This window comes from Piliocolobus tephrosceles, chromosome 3, assembly GCF_002776525.5.
Source record: "Piliocolobus tephrosceles isolate RC106 chromosome 3, ASM277652v3, whole genome shotgun sequence".
Taxonomy (NCBI): Eukaryota; Metazoa; Chordata; class Mammalia; order Primates; family Cercopithecidae; genus Piliocolobus; species Piliocolobus tephrosceles.
The window spans coordinates 67,018,751-67,036,285 of record NC_045436.1 but is presented as its reverse complement, the minus strand read 5'-3'; the positions used below and the strand labels follow the sequence as shown (position 1 = coordinate 67,036,285).

General features: G+C 36.8%; 1 protein-coding gene across 3 annotated transcripts in view; it reads left to right on the top strand.

Moving 5' to 3' along the window:
- Positions 1-17,535, top strand: part of ADAD1 (adenosine deaminase domain containing 1) — a 51,846-nt gene that overhangs the window by 7,676 nt on the left and 26,635 nt on the right. For all 3 annotated transcript variants that reach the window (XM_023217608.1, XM_023217606.2, XM_023217609.2), the window contains 2 exons: positions 7,623-7,691; positions 10,255-10,380. In XM_023217608.1, the coding sequence (XP_023073376.1) occupies positions 7,623-7,691; positions 10,255-10,380 (195 nt within the window). The remainder of the gene's footprint in view (positions 1-7,622; positions 7,692-10,254; positions 10,381-17,535) is intronic.

The window sequence follows — 17,535 nt, the reverse complement described above, 5'->3', positions numbered from 1 at the left end:
CATAGGTATACATGTGCCATGGTGGTTTGCTTTACCTATTAACCCATCCTCTGTTCCCTCCGCTAACTCTCACCCCCTAAAAGGCTCTGGTGTGTGTTGTTCCCCTCTCTCTGTCCATGTGTTCTCAATGTTCAACTCCCACTTATGAGTGAGAACTGCAGTATTTGGTTTTCTGTTTCTGTGTTAGTTTGCTGAGGATGATGGCTTCTGGCTTCATCCATGTCCCTGCAAAGGACATGATCTCATTCCTTTTTATGGCCACATAGTATTCTATGTACCACATTTTCTTTATCCAGTCTATCGTTGATGGCCATTTGGGTTGGTTCCATGTCTTTGCTATTGTAAATAGTGCTGCACTAAACATACGTGTGCATGCATGTGTCTTTATAGTAGAATGATTTATATTCATTTGGGTATATACCCAGTAATGATATTGCTGGGTCAAATGGTATTTCTGGTTCTGATCCTTGAAGAATCACCATACTGTCCTCCACAGTGGTTAAACTAATTTACATTCCCACCAACAATATAAAAGCATTCCTATTTCTCCACAGTCTCACCAGCATCTATTGTTTCCTGATTTTTTAGTAATAGCCATTCTGACTGGCATGAGTTGGTATCTCATTGTGGTTTTGATTTGCATTTTTCTGATGATTAGTGATGTTGATCTTGCTTTTTTTCATATGTTTGTTGGCCACGTAAATTCTTCTTTTGAGAAGTGTCTGTTCATATCTGTTGCCCACCTTTTGATGGGATTGTTTTTTCTTGTAAATATGTTTAAGTTCCTTGTAAATTCTGGATATTAGACCTTTGTCAGATGTGTAGATTGCAAAAATTTTCTCCCAATTTGTAGGTTGCCTGTTTACTCTAATCATAGTTTCTTTTGCTGTGCATATGCTCTTCCATTTAATTAGATCACATTTGTCAATTTTGGCTTTTGTTGCAATTGCTTTTGGCATTTTTATCATGAAGTCTTTGCCCATGCCTGTGTCCTGAATGGTATTGCCTAGGTTTTCTTCTAGGGTTTTTATGGTTTTGGGCTTTACATTTAAGTCTTTAATCCATCTTGAGTTAATTTTTATATAAGGTGTAAGGAAGGGGTAGAGTTTCAGTTTTCTGCATATGACCAGCCAGTTTTCCCAGCACCATTTACTGAATAGGAGATCCTTTCCCGTTTGCTTGTTTTTGTCCAGTTTGTTGAAGATCGATGGTTGTAGATGTGTGGAGTTATTTCTGAGGTATCTGTTCTGCTCCAATGGTCTATATATCCATTTTGGTACCAGTACCATGCTGTTTTGGTTACTGTAGCCTTATAGTATAGTTTGAAGTCAGGTAGCATAGTGCCTCCAGCTTTGTTCTTTTTGCTTAGGATTGTCTTGGCTATATGGGGTCTTCTTTGATTTCATATGAAATTTGAAATAGAGTTTTCTAATTCTGTGAAGAATGTCAGTGGTAGTTTGGGAAAGTAGCATTGAATCTATAAATTACTTTGGGCAGTATGACCATTTTCACAATATTGATTCTTCTACCCATGAGGATGGAATGTTTTTCCATTTGTTTGTGTCCCTTCTTATTTCCCTGAGGAGTGGTTTGTAGTTCTTGAAGAGGTCCTTCACATTCCTTGTTAGCTATATTGCTAGGTATTTTATTGCTAGTGATTGTGAATGGGAGTGTATTCATGCTTTGGCTTTCTGCTTGCTTACTGTTGTTGTAAAGGAATGCTTGTGATTTTTGCACATTGATTTTGTATCCTGAGACTTTGCTGAAGTTGCTTCTCAGTTCAGGAAGTTTGGGGGCTGAAAAGATGGGGTTTTCTAAATACAAAATCATGTCTACAAACAGAGACAACTTGACTTCTCTTCCTATTTGAATACCTTTTATTTCTTTCTCTTCCCTGATTGCCCCGGCCAGAACTTCCAAAACTATGTTGAATAGGAGTGGTGAGGGAAGGCATCCTTGTCTTGTGCCAGTTTTAAAAGGGAATGTTTCCAGCTTTTGCCCATTCAATATATTGGCTTTGGTTTGTAATAAATAACTCTTATTATTTTGAGCCATGTTCCATCAATACCTTGTATATTGAGAGTTTTTAACATGAAGGGATGTTGAGTTATATCAAAGGCCTTTTCTGCATTTATTAAGATAGTCATGTAGTTTTTGTCTTTGGTTCTGTTTATATGATGGATTACATTTATTGATTTGTGTACGTTGAACCAGCCTTGCATTCCAGGGATGAAGCCGACTTGATTGTGGTAAATAAGTTTTTTGATGTGCTGCTGGATTTCATTTGCCAGTATTTTATTGCAGATTTTTCCATTGATGTTCATCAGGTGTATTGGCCTGAAGTTTTCCTTTTTTGTTGTGTCTCTTCCCGGTTTTAGTATCAGGATGATGCTGGCTTCATAAAATGAGTTAGGGAGGAGTACTTCCTTTTCCATTGTTTAGAATAGTTTCAGAAGGAATGGTACCAGCTCCTCTTTGTATTTCTGGTAGAATTCAGCTGTGAATCCATCTAGTCCTCAACTTTTTTTTGGTTGGTAGGGTATTAATTACTGCCTCAATTTCAGAGCTTGTTACTGGTCTATTCAGGGATTTGACTTCTTCCTTGTTTAGTCTTGGGAGGGTGCATGCATCCAGGAATTTATCCATTTCTTCCAGATTTTCTAGGTTATTTTTGTAGAGGTGTTCGTAGCATTCTCTGATGATAGTTTGTATTTCCGTGGGGTCAGTGGTGATATCCCCTTTATCATTTTTTATTGTGTCTGTTTGATTCTTCTCCCTTCTTATTAGTCTAGCTAGCAGTCTATTTTGTTAACTTGTTTAAAAAAAGAAAAAACAAGTTCCTGTATTCTTTTTGGATGGCTTTTCATGTCTCTGTCTCCTTCAGTTCTGCTCTGATCTTAGTTATTTCTTCTCTTCTGCTAGTTTTTGGATTAGTTTACTCTTGCCTCTCAAGCTCTTTTAATTGATGTTTGGGTATCAATATCAGATCTTTCTAGCTTTCTGATGTGGGCATTTAGTGCTATAAATTTCCCTCTTAACACTACTTTAGCTGTGTCCCAGAGATTCTGGTACATTGTCTCTTTGTTCTCATTGGTTTCAAAGAACTTCTTGATTTCTGCCTTAATTTCATTATTTACCCAGGAATCATTCAGAAACAGGTTGTTCAGTTTCCAATAAATCGTGTGGTCTTGAGTGAGTTTCTTAATCCTGAGTTCTAATTTTATTGCACTGTGGTCTGACAGTCTGTTTGTTAGGATTTCAGTTCTTCTGCATTTGCTGAGGAGTGTTTTACTTCCAATTACGTGGTTGATTTTAGAATTAAGTGCCATGTGGCACTGAGAAGAGTGTATATTCTGTTGATTTGGAGTGGAGAATTCTGTAGATGTCTGCTAGGTCCACTTGATCCAGAGCTGAGTTCAAATCCTGAATATGCTTGTTAATTTTCTGTCTCATTGATCTGTCTAATACTGACAGCATGATGTTCAAGTCTCCCACTATTATTGTGTGGGACTCTAAGTCTCTTTGTAGATTTCTAAGAATTTGTTTTATGAATCTGGGTGCTCCTATATTGGATGCATATATATTTAGAATAGCTCTTCTTGTTGAATTATTCCCTTTACCATTATGTAATGCCCTCCTTTGTCTTTTTTGATCTTTGTTGTTTTAAAGTCTGTTTTGTCAGAGACTAGGATTGCAACCTCTGCTTTTTTCGCTTTCCATTTACTTGGTAGATTTTCCTCCATCCCTTTATTTTGAGCCTGTTTGTTTCTTTGTACATAAGATGGATCTCCTGAATACAGTACACCAATGGGTCTTGACTCCTTACCCGGTTTGCCAGTCTATGTGCTTTAATTGGGGCATTTAGCCCATTTACATTTAAGGTTAGTGTTGTTACATGTGAATTTGATCCTGTCATCCTGATGCTATTTGGCTGTTTTGCACACTACTTGATGCACTAGTTTATTCATAGTGTCATTGGTCTTTATATTTTGGTGTGTTTTTGCAGTGGCTAGTTCCAGTTTTTCATTTCTGTATTTAGTGCTTCTTTCAGGAGTTCTTGCAGGGCACATCTGGTGGTAATGAAATCCCTCAGCATTTGCTTCTCTGGAAAGGATTTTACTTCTTCTTCACTGATGAAGCTTAGTTTGGCTGGATATGAAATTCTGGGTTGATAAATCTTTTCTTTAAGAATGTTGAACATTGGACCCCAATCTCTTCTGGCTTGTAGAGTTTCTGCTGAGAGGTCCACTGTTAATCTGATGAGTTTCCCTTTGTAGGTGACCTGGCCTTTCTCTCTGGCTGCCCTTAACAGGTTTTCCTTCATTTCAGCCTTGGAGAATCTGATGATTATGTGTCTTGGGGTTGATCTTCCTATGGAGTATCTTAATGGTGTTTTCTGTATTTCCTGAATTTGCATGTTGTCCTGTCTTGCTAGGTTGTGGAAGTTCTCCTGGATACCATCCTGCAGTGTGTTTTCCAGCTTGTTTCCATTCTCCCTATCTCCTTCTGGTACTCCAGTCAGTCACAGGTTCGGTCTTTTTATGAAGTCCCATATTTATTAGAGTCTTTGTTTGTTCCTTTTCTTTTTTTTTTTTTTTTTTTTTTTGTCTATTCTTGTTTGCATGTCTTATTTGAGTGAGTGGTCTTCAAATTCTGATACCCTTTTTTCTGCTTGGTCGATTCAGCTGTTGATAGTTGTATATGCTTCACAAAGTTCTCGGGCTGTGTTTTTCAGTTCCATCAGGTAGTTTATCTGAACTGGTTATTCTAGTTAGCAATTCCTCTACCCTTTTATCAAGGTTCTTAGCTTGCTTCTTTGCATTGGGTTAGAACATGCTCCTTTTAGCTCAGCGTAGTTTTTTATTACCCGTCTTCTGAATCATACTTCTGTCAGTTTGTCCATCTGATCTTCCGTTCAGTTATGTGCCCTTGATGGAGAGACATTGTGATCATTTGTAGGAGAAGAGGCACTCTGGCCTTTTGGGTTTTCAGTGTTTTTTCATTGATTCTTTATCATCTTCGTGAGATTTCTAGTTTCAGTCTTTGAGCCTGCTGACCCTTGGATAGGGTTTTTGGGGAGCTTTTTTGTTCTTGTTGATGCTATTGTTGCTTTCTGCTTATTAGTTTTTCTTTCAATAGTCAGGTCCCTCTTCTGTAAGGCTGCTGCAGTTTGCTGGGGGTTCACTTCAGGCTCTATTCATCTGATTCTCTCCTGTGCCTGGAGATGTCACTCAGGGAGGCTAGAGAACAGCAAAGATGGGTGCCTGCTCCTCCCTCTGGGGCCTCTGACTTTGAGGGGCACCAACCTGATGCCGGTAGGATCACTCCTGTATAATGTGCGTGACAACCCCTGTTTGAATGTCTCACCCAGTTGGGTGGCACGGGGAGCAGGACCCGCTTAACAGAGCACTTTGTCCTTTGTTGGAGAGGGTGTGCTTCACTGGGGCGAAACCCACTCCTCTGTGCTGCCCAGATTCCTCAGGACTATCAGGAGGAGAGGCTAAGTCTGCAGGTCCACAGAGATTGCCGCCACCCTTCCCACTTAGGGGCTCAGGACCAGGGAGATCCAAATTCTGTCCATGAGCCTCTAGCTGGAGTTATTGGAGATCCTGCAGGGAAACCCCACCCAATGAGGAAGGATGGGTCAGGTTTAGGCCTGAAGACGTCCTCCGGCCACAGACTGCCACAGCCAGTATGTTGGGCAGTGGGGACAAGTCTTGGGACTTCTTTCTTTTGTTTGTTTGTTTTTGTTTGTTTGTTTTTTGTTTTGAGACAGAGTCTCTCTGTCATCCATACTGGAGGGCAATGGCGCAGTCTCAGCTCACTGCAACCTCCGTCTTCCAGGTTCAAGTGATTCTCGTACTTCAGCTTACTGAGTAGCTGGGATTACAGATGCGCGCCACCATGCCCAGCTAATCTTTGTATTTTTAGTAAAGATGGGGTTTTGCCATGTTGCCCAGGCTGGTCTCAAACTCTCGGCCTTAAGTGATCTGCCCAATTAAGCCTCCCAAAGTGCTGGGATTACAAGCGTGAGCCAACATGCCTGGCCTTGTACTTGGTGTTTTAAAATGCAAAACATCTTGTACAGTCTGTCTGTCTTTGTTGAAATTATTTATGCCTAATATATAGGATTTAGTATCTTTAATTTTCATTCCGTGGAATGAAATCTACCTTTCTCTGAGTTTTAAAGTTCTGCTTATCTAAAACCCAGAATGTCAACAACTCTATTACTGGGTTTATAACCAAAAGAAAGTAAATTATTCTATCAAAAAGACACGTGCACTCTTATGTTCATCTCTGCACTATTCACAACAACAAAGACATTGAATCAACCCAGGTGCCCATCAGTAGTAGATTGGATAAAGAAAGTGTGGTATATATACAACTGTGGACTACTATACAGCCATTAAAAAAAAATAAAGTCATGTCCTTTGCAGCAACATGGATGGAGCTGGAGGCCATAATCCTAAGCAAATGAACGCAGGAACGGAAAACTAAATACCTCAAGTTCTCAGTTGTTAATGTTAGGAGGTATGCATTAAGCATATATAGCCATAAATATTGGAACAGTAGACACTGTGGACTACTAAAGGGTGGGGGGAGGCGGGGATAAAAGAAAAACTACCTTTGAATACTATGCTCACAATCAGGGTGATGGAATCCATATTCTAAACCTCAGCATCATGCAGTATTCCCAGTTAACAAACCTACACATGTACCTCTTGTATCTAAAAAGTTGAAAGTTTTTGAAAAAAAAAATTATGCTTTATAAATAATGTTACTATATGGTATGGGGGATGTAGTACTCTAAATAAAACTGGAATTTCTTATCAGATTAAAAAAATAAAAAGTCCAGAGTGTATGTATCTAAACCCTACTTAGTATTTTTCTTTTACTGGTATGAGCTCTAAGGTGACATTGTCATCTTTGCTCATTTCTGTCTTCCTCAAAATTAATTCCAGAGAAGCAGTTCTGTTTGCTTTCTTTGTCTTTATGACTGATTCTTAAGAGAAACTGACTATTTTAATTGGTACCTTGGCTTCTGGAGCTTCTTCCTTAAGTTTTCCTGATTATTGTTGTTATTATTTTGTCCACAGGTTTAGTGGTTTTAAACTTTTTTCTGTACTCCCTAACTTTGGAGACCAGATTGAAAAGCAGTTGTAAAGAGTAGGGCTAAAAGCATTAAAAACTGTGAATGTAGCATTCCCTTAGAAAAATGTCCTGATAAAATAGTGTTATTTATAAAATGATACTTTACTCATTAATTTTTAATAGAACATTAATTTAAAATGTTTTTCACAGTATTGTAAATAGAAAGTTGTTTACATGTATCTAAAATAGGACTTCATTTTAGCAGCTTTTCAGGATGTTTCATCTATTACAAAGCAAGCAATATTGTAGTGTAAGATTAGGAAACTCAGAAATTTGTTTGCATAAACAATTTCAAAATAGGAGAGACATTTATCAGGGCTGAGCTAATGAGTATTTGATGGCCCAGAGTTGGCAAAAATACAGAAAAAAATAATTTTTGGATTGCTGTTTCATTACAGAACAAAAGAGAAATACCAGCTCTTTGGAATGTTGAAGTTTCATGTTTCCTTATGTTTTTGTTTTGTTTACAGGTCCTCCTCCTTTTCCTGCAGAACCTGTTGTTTTACCTGAACCAGCATATGTTTCAAAAGTACATTATGGTAGGAAAGTTTTTTGTGATGTTCTTCTTTAGAAGAGTAGCCCAATTAAAAATAGTAACAGCATAATTAAAATAAGCATAGGTGCAAAAATGTACATTAACACTTTATCATCCAAACCTCTCACACTTCTACAAAAAGGAGAATTTTTTTCTATAGTATGCTAAAAATGAAAGAAATAAGGAATGGAAAGGAAAGACTGAAGAAAAGGTGTTTTTTTTTTTTTTTTTTTCCCCTGTAAGGAGATGTTTTATCAATTTCATACATCTTTTTTAGAATTCTTTGTTTTGGTAGGCTTGTCATAAATGAAAACCAATGGCTTTCTGGTACTTGGAGATCATTTGAAGCATTCATTTCAAATAATTTGTTTATTTAGTTTTAATGGCCATTATTTGTCACTCAAGCCCGAGAAAGCTACAGCTTCATTTTACTAGTTGTGTGACCTAGTGTGGCCTAGTTGTGTGACCTGTTACTTCTCTGTGTACCTTTTTTACTCATTTGTAAAATAGTTATTACGGTAATTATCTCATAGGGTTATTATGAGGATTAAATGAATTCATAAATGTAAAATTCTTACATCAGTGCCTACCACACCATAGATGCTCACTAAATAGTAACTAATATTATTTTATTTTAACAATCACATTTCACATTGTATGGTAGTTATTATATACTTTGCCTGTTAGATTATGAATATCCTGAAAGCTAGACAATTATTCTTAATTTTTACATTTACTACCTAGTGAGCACACTTCAGACCTTAACGAGTATTTGTAAGAGGAAAAAGAAAAGGAACCTTTATTTTCCATTTTCCTGGCCTGCAGGCTAGGATTTGAAAAGTTCTATGCCTATTCAGCATTCACTGTCTTTCTAAGACAGAGTAAAAGGCCTTGCACATTTGTGTGCTCGCTTGAAAGAAAAAGACCAGACCAGGGAAAATAGGCCCTTTCAAAAGACAAAATCCACCAATAGTTAGATATAGTGTCTGGCCTAACGGTTGTAAGAATTGATGAAGTGAGGGCAATGAGGGATCAGTCCTACAGCAGTGATCTCTTAATATGAGAAGAGGCTCTTGTCTTTCCTTTCAACTTCTGTGGACATTTTTAGTGAGTAAGAGGATAGAATCCTAAGTCAAGGATGGCAAATAATATGGATTGCTGTTACTTCAGGAAAACAAGTGATAATCTGTGAGAAAGAATATGTAGTTTTTATATATGTATTTTTAATACCAGGTTTGGTAGGCTCAGGTCAGGAGACATATATTTGTCAGAAAAGGGAAAGCAAATTCTTTAAATTTATGGGTAAAAACAAGTTTTGAATGTTATAACTTTTGAAGAAGAATGATTTGAGACCCACAAACTATTGGGCCAGTTACAGAAGTAGTCACTATTTCCCAGCCTGTCTGGTTTGCTATATGTATATACGTATATATATATGTGTGTGTGTGTGTGTGTGTGTGTATTTATTTATTTATTTATTTGAGATGGAGTTTTGCTCTTGTCACCCAGGCTGGAGTGCGGTGGCACAATCTCAGCTCACTGCAACCTCTGCCTCCCAGTTTCAAGTGATTCTCCTGCCTCAGGCTCCCAAGTAGCTGGAATTACAGACACCCACCACCAAACCCTGTCTCTACTTCTATTTTTAGTAGAGACAGGGTTTCACCATGTCGACGAGACTGGTCCCAAACTCTTGACCTCAAGCGATCTGCCTGCCTCAGCCTCCCAAAGTACTGGGATTACAGGCGTAAGCCACCACGTCCAGCCTACTTTGCTATATGTTTCTAACTGGACCATATCTTCTTTAAAAATAATGAGGCCAGGCACGATGGCTCATGCCTATAATCCCAGCACTTTGTGAGGCCAAGGTGAGTGGATCATGAGGTCGGGAGTTCAAGACCAGCCTGGCCAATATGGTGAAACCCCATCTCTACTCAAAATACAAAAAAATTAGCCGGGTATGGTGGTGGCGGGCGCCTGTAGTCCCAGCTACTCCGGAGGCTGAGGCAGGAGAATAGTGGGAACCCGGGAGGCGGAGCTTGCAGTGAGCTGAGATCTGGCCGCTGCACTCCAGCCTGGGCGACACAGCAAGACTCTGTCTCAAAAAAAAAAAAAAAAAAAAAAAAGAATCTAAATGCTTAGTGGTTTGTAGCAGTTCTCAATGGAACAAATAATAAGAGAATGTATTTTGGTTGTCACAATGATTAGGGCATTCAGTGGGGTGCTGGTCATCTTGCAAAATGTGTGACACATACCTGTACAACAAAGAATTGTCTTGTGTCCAGTATGACGTTTGAATATATCATCAGACAAACTCTACAGATATAAATCAGTAGTCTGCTAGTATGTAATACTGACACATCTTTTTAGAAGTTATCCAAGAAGCTCAATAACTCATATTCTTTTAGAATTGAAAACTTTGAAATCTCAGTCATGACCTAAATTATAAATCTGCTTACAGATATCTATAAATTATTAAATAATTTGATTGTAAGGTTATGATAAGAATAATAAGACAGCTCTGGGAGGAGGACAATGTTCTTGAAATTTATGTTTTGATTTTTTTCTAGAAGGGAGACATATTCAGTATGCAAAGATTTCACAGATTGTTAAAGAAACATTTAATCAACTAATTTCTAATCATTCAGAATACCTGAAATATAGCAGTTCATTGGCTGCTTTTATAATTGAAAGAGGTAAGTCCAAATATTTGGGAAAAAGTAATATTGTAATAATCTAATAGTAATATTTTAGTTAACTATCTTTGCCCCTGTACACAGCGGTGTTGCATTGATTTGAAGTGACTTTTTCTGGTAAGTGTGGGTCATTAAACACAAAGCTTCTCCAGAGCAGAAATAAAGCACACTGACCAGGACCCAACAGAGAACTGCAAAATGGTAAAAGTCCTAACATTTTAAACCTTAGCCCTGCTGGCACCACTACCCTCCTGAAATCTAGTCCTCAGTAACATTAAGAATAGCATCTTTTCTTCTTTTACAAGTAAGAAAAGATTGATATATGGAATCTTATTCTTGTGGACATATAAAGTTGTGATTCTAACTATGTTTTTATCTTTTGTTAACCCTTTAATGTTCTGAGTTCATCATTAATTGAAACCATTTGAGTCTTACATTCATCTCTGATTTAGATATTATAAATTACATAGAAACAATTTGAGATTTGATTGATTTGATTCCTATTCTTAAGGAGTTGTTATGATCTAAGTAGGCACGGTAGATAAATATACTAGTTGAAAGTCTAAGATGATAAAAGTTAAAACTTGTTTTCCATAATGCAAAAAGTGTGTGAGAATTCATAGATAGAAAAGAAATGATAGAGTTTAAAATCTTTTGGAATAGGCATGACTTAAGCTGTAACTTTAAGGGTTGATAAAATTTGGATAAATAGAAGAAAGGAAGACATTTTTGCATAGAGAAAGGAATGAGGGAAGCAGCAGTGAGAAAACTGCAGGACAATGAGGTAAATTTATTGCTAGTACAGATTAGTCTATGTACAGGAGTAATACAAAATGCAATTAGATTGATAAAATAGTGCCAGATTATGGAGTGGTTTAAAAACAGGTCATAAGTTAAATTTAACAAGATCAATTAAAGCTGTAATTTCAAACAGTGATAGACTGTGGGCTGTAATTGTTGGGAGCATTAATCAGACTCAGTTCTGCTATTTAAATTACTTTGGGCAAATTATATACTTAACATCTCTATGCTTTAATTTTTTCTCATTTCCTAAAAGTAGAGATAATAGAAACAATAACAACCCAACTTCATGGAGTTGTTAGGATTAGGTATAATAATGTCAATAAAGTATTTAGCATAGTACTTGGCATTTAGTAAAAGGCTAATTTCATTTGTAATGATTAAGATAAATGAGTATTTAAACAGTAATTGACAAATAATTTTTTAAAAGATTTCTGGGGTTAAACCTGAATTATGGAATCACAATTTATGTAGTTGTGATGGAGTGCCTACATTAGAGTTGAGATGGACATAAATGGGAAGGGAAAAATACAGTTTTAAAAAAAATTGATAAGGTAAAAGTGGACAATAAGTGATAGATGAAGTGACATGAATAAAAAGTAATACCAACATTTAAAGTTGACATAGGATAATCATGTTTCCTCATCCATAGGGAATCTAGAAGCTAGTGTGAAGCTGATTGGAGAAGAGCATGGATAAGAATAATAAATGTAGTTTTAGATAATATGAGTATGAATATAAGCAGGAAAGGCCTGAGTGAAATCAGATGAACATTCCTGGAGTCACTCACGCAATCAGTACATATTTAAGATGTATTATTAGAAACTTTGCCTCATCAAGTTTTAAAAAATTTCAGTAGTTTTGGGGGAACGGGTGGTGGTTGTTTACAGAGATAAGTTCTTTAGTGGCGATTTCTGAGATTTTGATGCACCCATGACCCAAGCAGTCTATGCTGTACCCAATGTTATCCCTCATCCCCTCTATTACCCTTCCCCTGGGGCCCCAGAGTTCATTATATCATTCTTATGCCTTCGTGTCTTCCTGGCTTAGCTCCCACTTGTAAGTGAGAACATACAATGTTTGATTTTTCCATTCCTCATTACTTCCCTTAGAATAATGGTCTCCAACTCTGTCCAGGCTGAGTAGTATTCCAGGGTGTGTGTGTGTGTGTGTGTGTGTGTGTATGCCACAATTTCTTTATCCACTCATTATTGATGGGCATTTGGGCTGGTTCCATATTTTTGCAATTGCAAATTGTGCTGCTATAAACATGTGTATGCAGGTGTCTTTTTCATATAATGACTTTTTTTCTTCTGGGTAGATACCCAGTAGTGGGATTGCTGGATTAAATGATAATTCTACCTTTAGTTCTTTAAGGAATCTCTTTACTGTTTTCCATAGAAATTGTACTAGTTTACATTCCCACCAACATTGTAAAAGTATTCCCTTTATACCACATGCACGTCAACATTCGTTATTATTTTAATTTTTAATTTATAGCCAGTCTTGCAGGAGTAAGGTGGTATTGCATTGTGGTTTTGATTTGCATTTCCTGAATGTTAGTGATGTTGAGCACTTTTTCATATAATTTTTGGCCATTTTATATCTTCTTTAGAGAATTGTCTATTTGTGTCCTTAGCCCATTTTTTTGATGGGATTATTTGTTTTTTTCTTGCTGATTTGAGTTCCTTATAGACTCTGGATATTAATCCTTTGTCAGATGCATAGTTTGCAAAGATTTTCTCCCACTCTGTGTGTTGTCTGATTACTCTGCTGATTTTTTCTTTTGCTGTGCAGAAGTGTTTTAGTTTAAGCCTCATCTATTTATCTTTGTTTTTGTTGCATTTACTTTTGGGTTCTTGGTCATGAACTCTTTGCCTAAGGCAAAATGTAGAAGAGTTTTTCCAATGTTACCTTCTAGAAGTTTTATGGCTTAGTGTCTTAGATTTAAGTCTTTGATCCATCTTGAGTTGATTTTTGTATGAGGTGAGAGATGAGGGACCCAGTTTTATTGTTCTACATGTGGCTTGCCAATTATCCCAGAGTCATTTGTTGAATAGGGTGTCCTTTCCCCACTTTATGTATTTGTTTGCTGTGTCAAAGGTCAGTGGACTATAAGTATTTTGTTGTATTTCTGGGTTCTCTATTCTGTTCCATTTTTCTGCATGCCTAGTTGTATACCAATACCAATACCATGTTGTTTTGGTAACTGTAGCTTTGTAGTATATAGTTTGAAGTCTGGTAATGTGATGCCTCCCGATTTGTTCTTTTTGATTAGTCTTACTTAGGCTATGCAGGTTATTTTTTGGTTCTATGTGAATTTTAGGATTTTTTCTAGTTCTGTGAAGAACAATGATGGTATTTCAATGGGAATTGCTTTGAATCTGTAGATTGCTTCTGGCAGTATGGTGATTTTCACAATATTGATTCTACCCATCCTTGAGCATGGGATGTGTTTCCATTTGTTTCTGTCATCTGTGATTTCTTTCAGCAGTGTATTGTGGTTTCCCTTGTAGAGATCTTTCACCTCCTTGGTTAGGTATATTCCTATTTTTTTTTTTTTTTTTTTTTTTTTTTAGCTGTTGTAAAGGGGGTTTAGTTCTTGATTTGATTCTCAGCTTGGTCACTGTTGGTGCATACCAGAGATACTGATTTTTGTACATTGATTTTGTATCCTGAAACTTTTTGAATTCATTTATCAGCTCTGGGAGGTTTTTGGATGACTCTTTAGGGTTTTCTAGGTATATGATCATATCATCAGTGAACAGTGACAGTTTGACTCCCTCTTTACTGATTTGGACGTTCTTTATTTCTGTCTCTTGTCAGGTTGCTCTGGCTAGGACTTCCAGTACTATGTTGAATAGAAATAATGAGCATGGGCATCCTTGTCTTGTTCCAGTTCTTTCTCAGGGGGAATACTTTGAACATTTCCCTGTTCAGTAATGCGGACTGTGTGTTAGTCATAGATGGCTTTTATTACCTTAAGTTATGTCCCTCCTATGCCAATTTTGCTGAGGGTTTTAATCTTAAAGGGATGCTGGATTTTGTCAAATGCTTTTTCTGTATCTATTGAGATGATCACATAATTTTTGTTTTTAATTCTGTTTATGTGGTGTATCACATTTATCAACTTGCATGTGTTAAACCATCCCTACATCCCTGGTATGAAACCCACTTGATCATGGTGTATAATCTTTTTATGCTCTTGGATCCAGTTAGCTAGTATTTTTGTTGAGGATTTTTGCTTCTATGTTCATCAGGGATATTGGTCTTTAGTTTTTCTTTTATTTAATGTCTTTTGCTGGTTTTGGTGTTAGGGTGATACTGGTTTCACAGAATGTTTTAGGGAGCATTCCATCTTTCTCCATTTTTGGAATAGTTTCAGTAAGATTGGTAACAATTCTTCTTTGAATGTCTGATAGAATTCAGCTGTGAATCTGTCCAGTTGTGAACTTTTTTTTGGCCTTTTTAAAATTATGGTTTCACTCTTACTGCTTTTTATTGGTTTGTTCAGAGTTTCTATTTCTTCCTGGCTTAATCTAGGAGGGTGTCTGTTTTCAGGAATTTATCCATCTCTTCTAGGTTTTCTAGTTTGTGCATGTGAAGGTGTTCATAGTAACCTTGAATGATCGTTTGTATTTTGGTGTCATCACTTATAATATCTCCTGTCTTGTTTCTGATTGAGCTTATTTGAATCTTCTCTCTTCTTTTCTTGGTTAATCTCACTACTGGTCTATCAATTTTGTTTGTCTTTTCAAAGAACCAGCTTTTCGTTTCCTTTATCTTTTGTTTTTGGTGTTTTTTGTTTCAGTTTTATCTGTTTCTGCCCTGATCTTTATTGTATCTTTTCTTCTACTGGGTTTGGGTTTGTTCTTGTTTTTCTAGTTCCTTGAGGCGTCACCTTAGATTAGTCTGTTTGTGCCCTTTCAGACTTTTGATATAGGCATTTAATGCTGTGAGTGTCCCTCTTAGCACCACTTTTGCTATATCCCAGAGGTTTTGATTGTGTCACAATTATTGTTTAGTTCAAATAATTTTTTAATTTCCCTGTTGATCTCATTGTTGATACAAAGATCATTCAAGAGCAGATTATTTAATTTCCATATATTTGTATAGTTTTGAGCGTTCATTTTGGAGTTAATTTCCAAATTTATTCCACTATAGTCTGAGAGAGTACTTGATATAATTTCAGTTTTCTTAAATTTACTGAGACTTGTTTTGTGACCTCTCATATGGTCTATCTGGTAGAATATTCCATGTGCTAATGAATAGAATGTATATTCTGCAGTTGTTGGGTAGAATGTTCTGTAAATATCTGGGGTAAGTTCATTTGTTGTAGGGTATAGTTTAAGTTCATTGTTGGTTGACTTTCTGTCTTGATGACCAGTGTAGTGTTGTTAGTGGAGTATTAAAGTTCCCCACTATTATTGTGTTGCCATCTATCTTTTTTCTTAAGTAGTAGTAATTATTTTATAAATTTGTGAGCTCCAATATTTAGTGCATATTTATTTAGGATTATGATATTTTCCTGTTGGACTAATCCTTTTATCATCATATGATGTCCCTCTATGTCTTTTTTAACTGCTACTGCTTTAAAGTTTGTTTTGTCTGATATAAGAATAGCTACTCCTGCTTGCTTTTGGTTTCCATTTGCATGGAGTGTCTTTTTCCACCCCTTTACCTTATGTGAGTCCTTATGTGTTAGGTGAGTCTCTTGAAGACAGCAGAAACTTGGTTGGTGAGTTCTTATCCATTCTACAGTTCTGTATCTTTTAAGTAGAGCATTTAGGTCATTTACATACAATATTAGTCTTGAGATATGGGGTACTGTTCTATTAATCATGCTAGTTGTTGCCTGAATACCTTGGGTGTTTTTTTTTTTTTTAATTGTGTTATGGTTTTATAGGCCCTGTGAAATTTATGCTTTTAGGAGGTTCTATTTTGGTGTATTTTGATAATTTTGTTTCAAGATCCATAATTCCTTTTAGCATTTCTTTAATACTGGCTTTGTAGTGGTGAATTCTCTTAGCATTTGTTTGTCTGAAAAAGACTTTATCTTTCCTTCATTCATGAAGCTCAGTTTTGCTGGATACAATATTCTTAGCTGATAATTATTGTTTTTAAGAGTCTAAAGATAAGACCCCAATCCCTTCAGACTTGTAGGGTTTCTGCTGAGAAATCTGTTAATCTGATAGGTTTTCCTTTATAGGTTACCTGATGCTTTTTTCTCACAGCTCTTAAGATTCTTTGCTTCATCTTGACTTTAGATAGCCTGATGACTTTGTGCCTGGGTGATGATCTTTTTGTGGTGAATTTCCCAGGTGTTCTTTGAGCTGCTTATATTTGGATGTCTACATCTCTAGCAAGGCCAGTGAAGTTTTCCTCGATTTTTCCCTCAAATACGTTTTCCAAACTTTTAGATTCCTCTTCTTCCTCAAGAACACCATAGTTATTATGTTTGGTCATTTAACATAATCCCAAATTTCTTAGAGTCTTTGTTCATTTTTTTAAGTTCTGTTTTCTTTGTCAGATTGGGCTAATTCAAAAGCCTTGTCTTTGAGCTCTGAAGTTATTTCTTCTACTTGTTCTAGTCTATTGCTGAAACTTTCCAGTGCATTTTGTATTTCTCTAAGTGTGTCTTTTCCAGAAGTTGTGATTTTATTTTTGTTATGATAGCTTTTTCTCTGGAGACTTTTTCATCCGTACCCTATATATTTTTTTTAATTTGTTTAAGTTGGTTTTCACGTTTTTCTGGCACCTCTTTGAGGAGCTTAATAATCAAGCTTCTGAATTCTTTATCTGGCAGTTCAGTGATTTATTCTTGGTTTGGATGCATTGCTGGAGAGCTAATGTGATCTTTTGGGGATGTTATAGAATCTTGTTTTATCATATTACCAGATTTACTTTTCTGGTTCCTTCTCATTTGGGGAGACTGTTTCAGTGGAAATATCTGGAACTCAAGGCCTGCTCTTCACATTTTTTTTTTCCATGGGGTGAGCCCTTAATGTGGTGCTCTTCCCTTCCCCTAAGGATGGGTCTTCCTGAGAACCAGACTGCAGTGATTGTTACTGCCCTTCTGGGTGTAGCCACCCAGCAGGGTTATCAGGCTCCAGGCTGGTACTGGAGAATGTCTGCAAAGAGTTCTATGATATGATCCATCTTCAGATCTCCCAGCCATGAATACCAGAACCTGCTCTGGTGGAGGTGGCAGGGTAGTGAAGTGGACTCTGTGAGAATCCTTGGTTATAGTTTTGTTTAGTGTGCTGGTTTTCTCAAATGCTGGCTATGCTAGCAGTGAAATTGCCACATGGACAGTCTCAGGACCTCTGGTTAGCCAGCATATTGCAGGAGGTG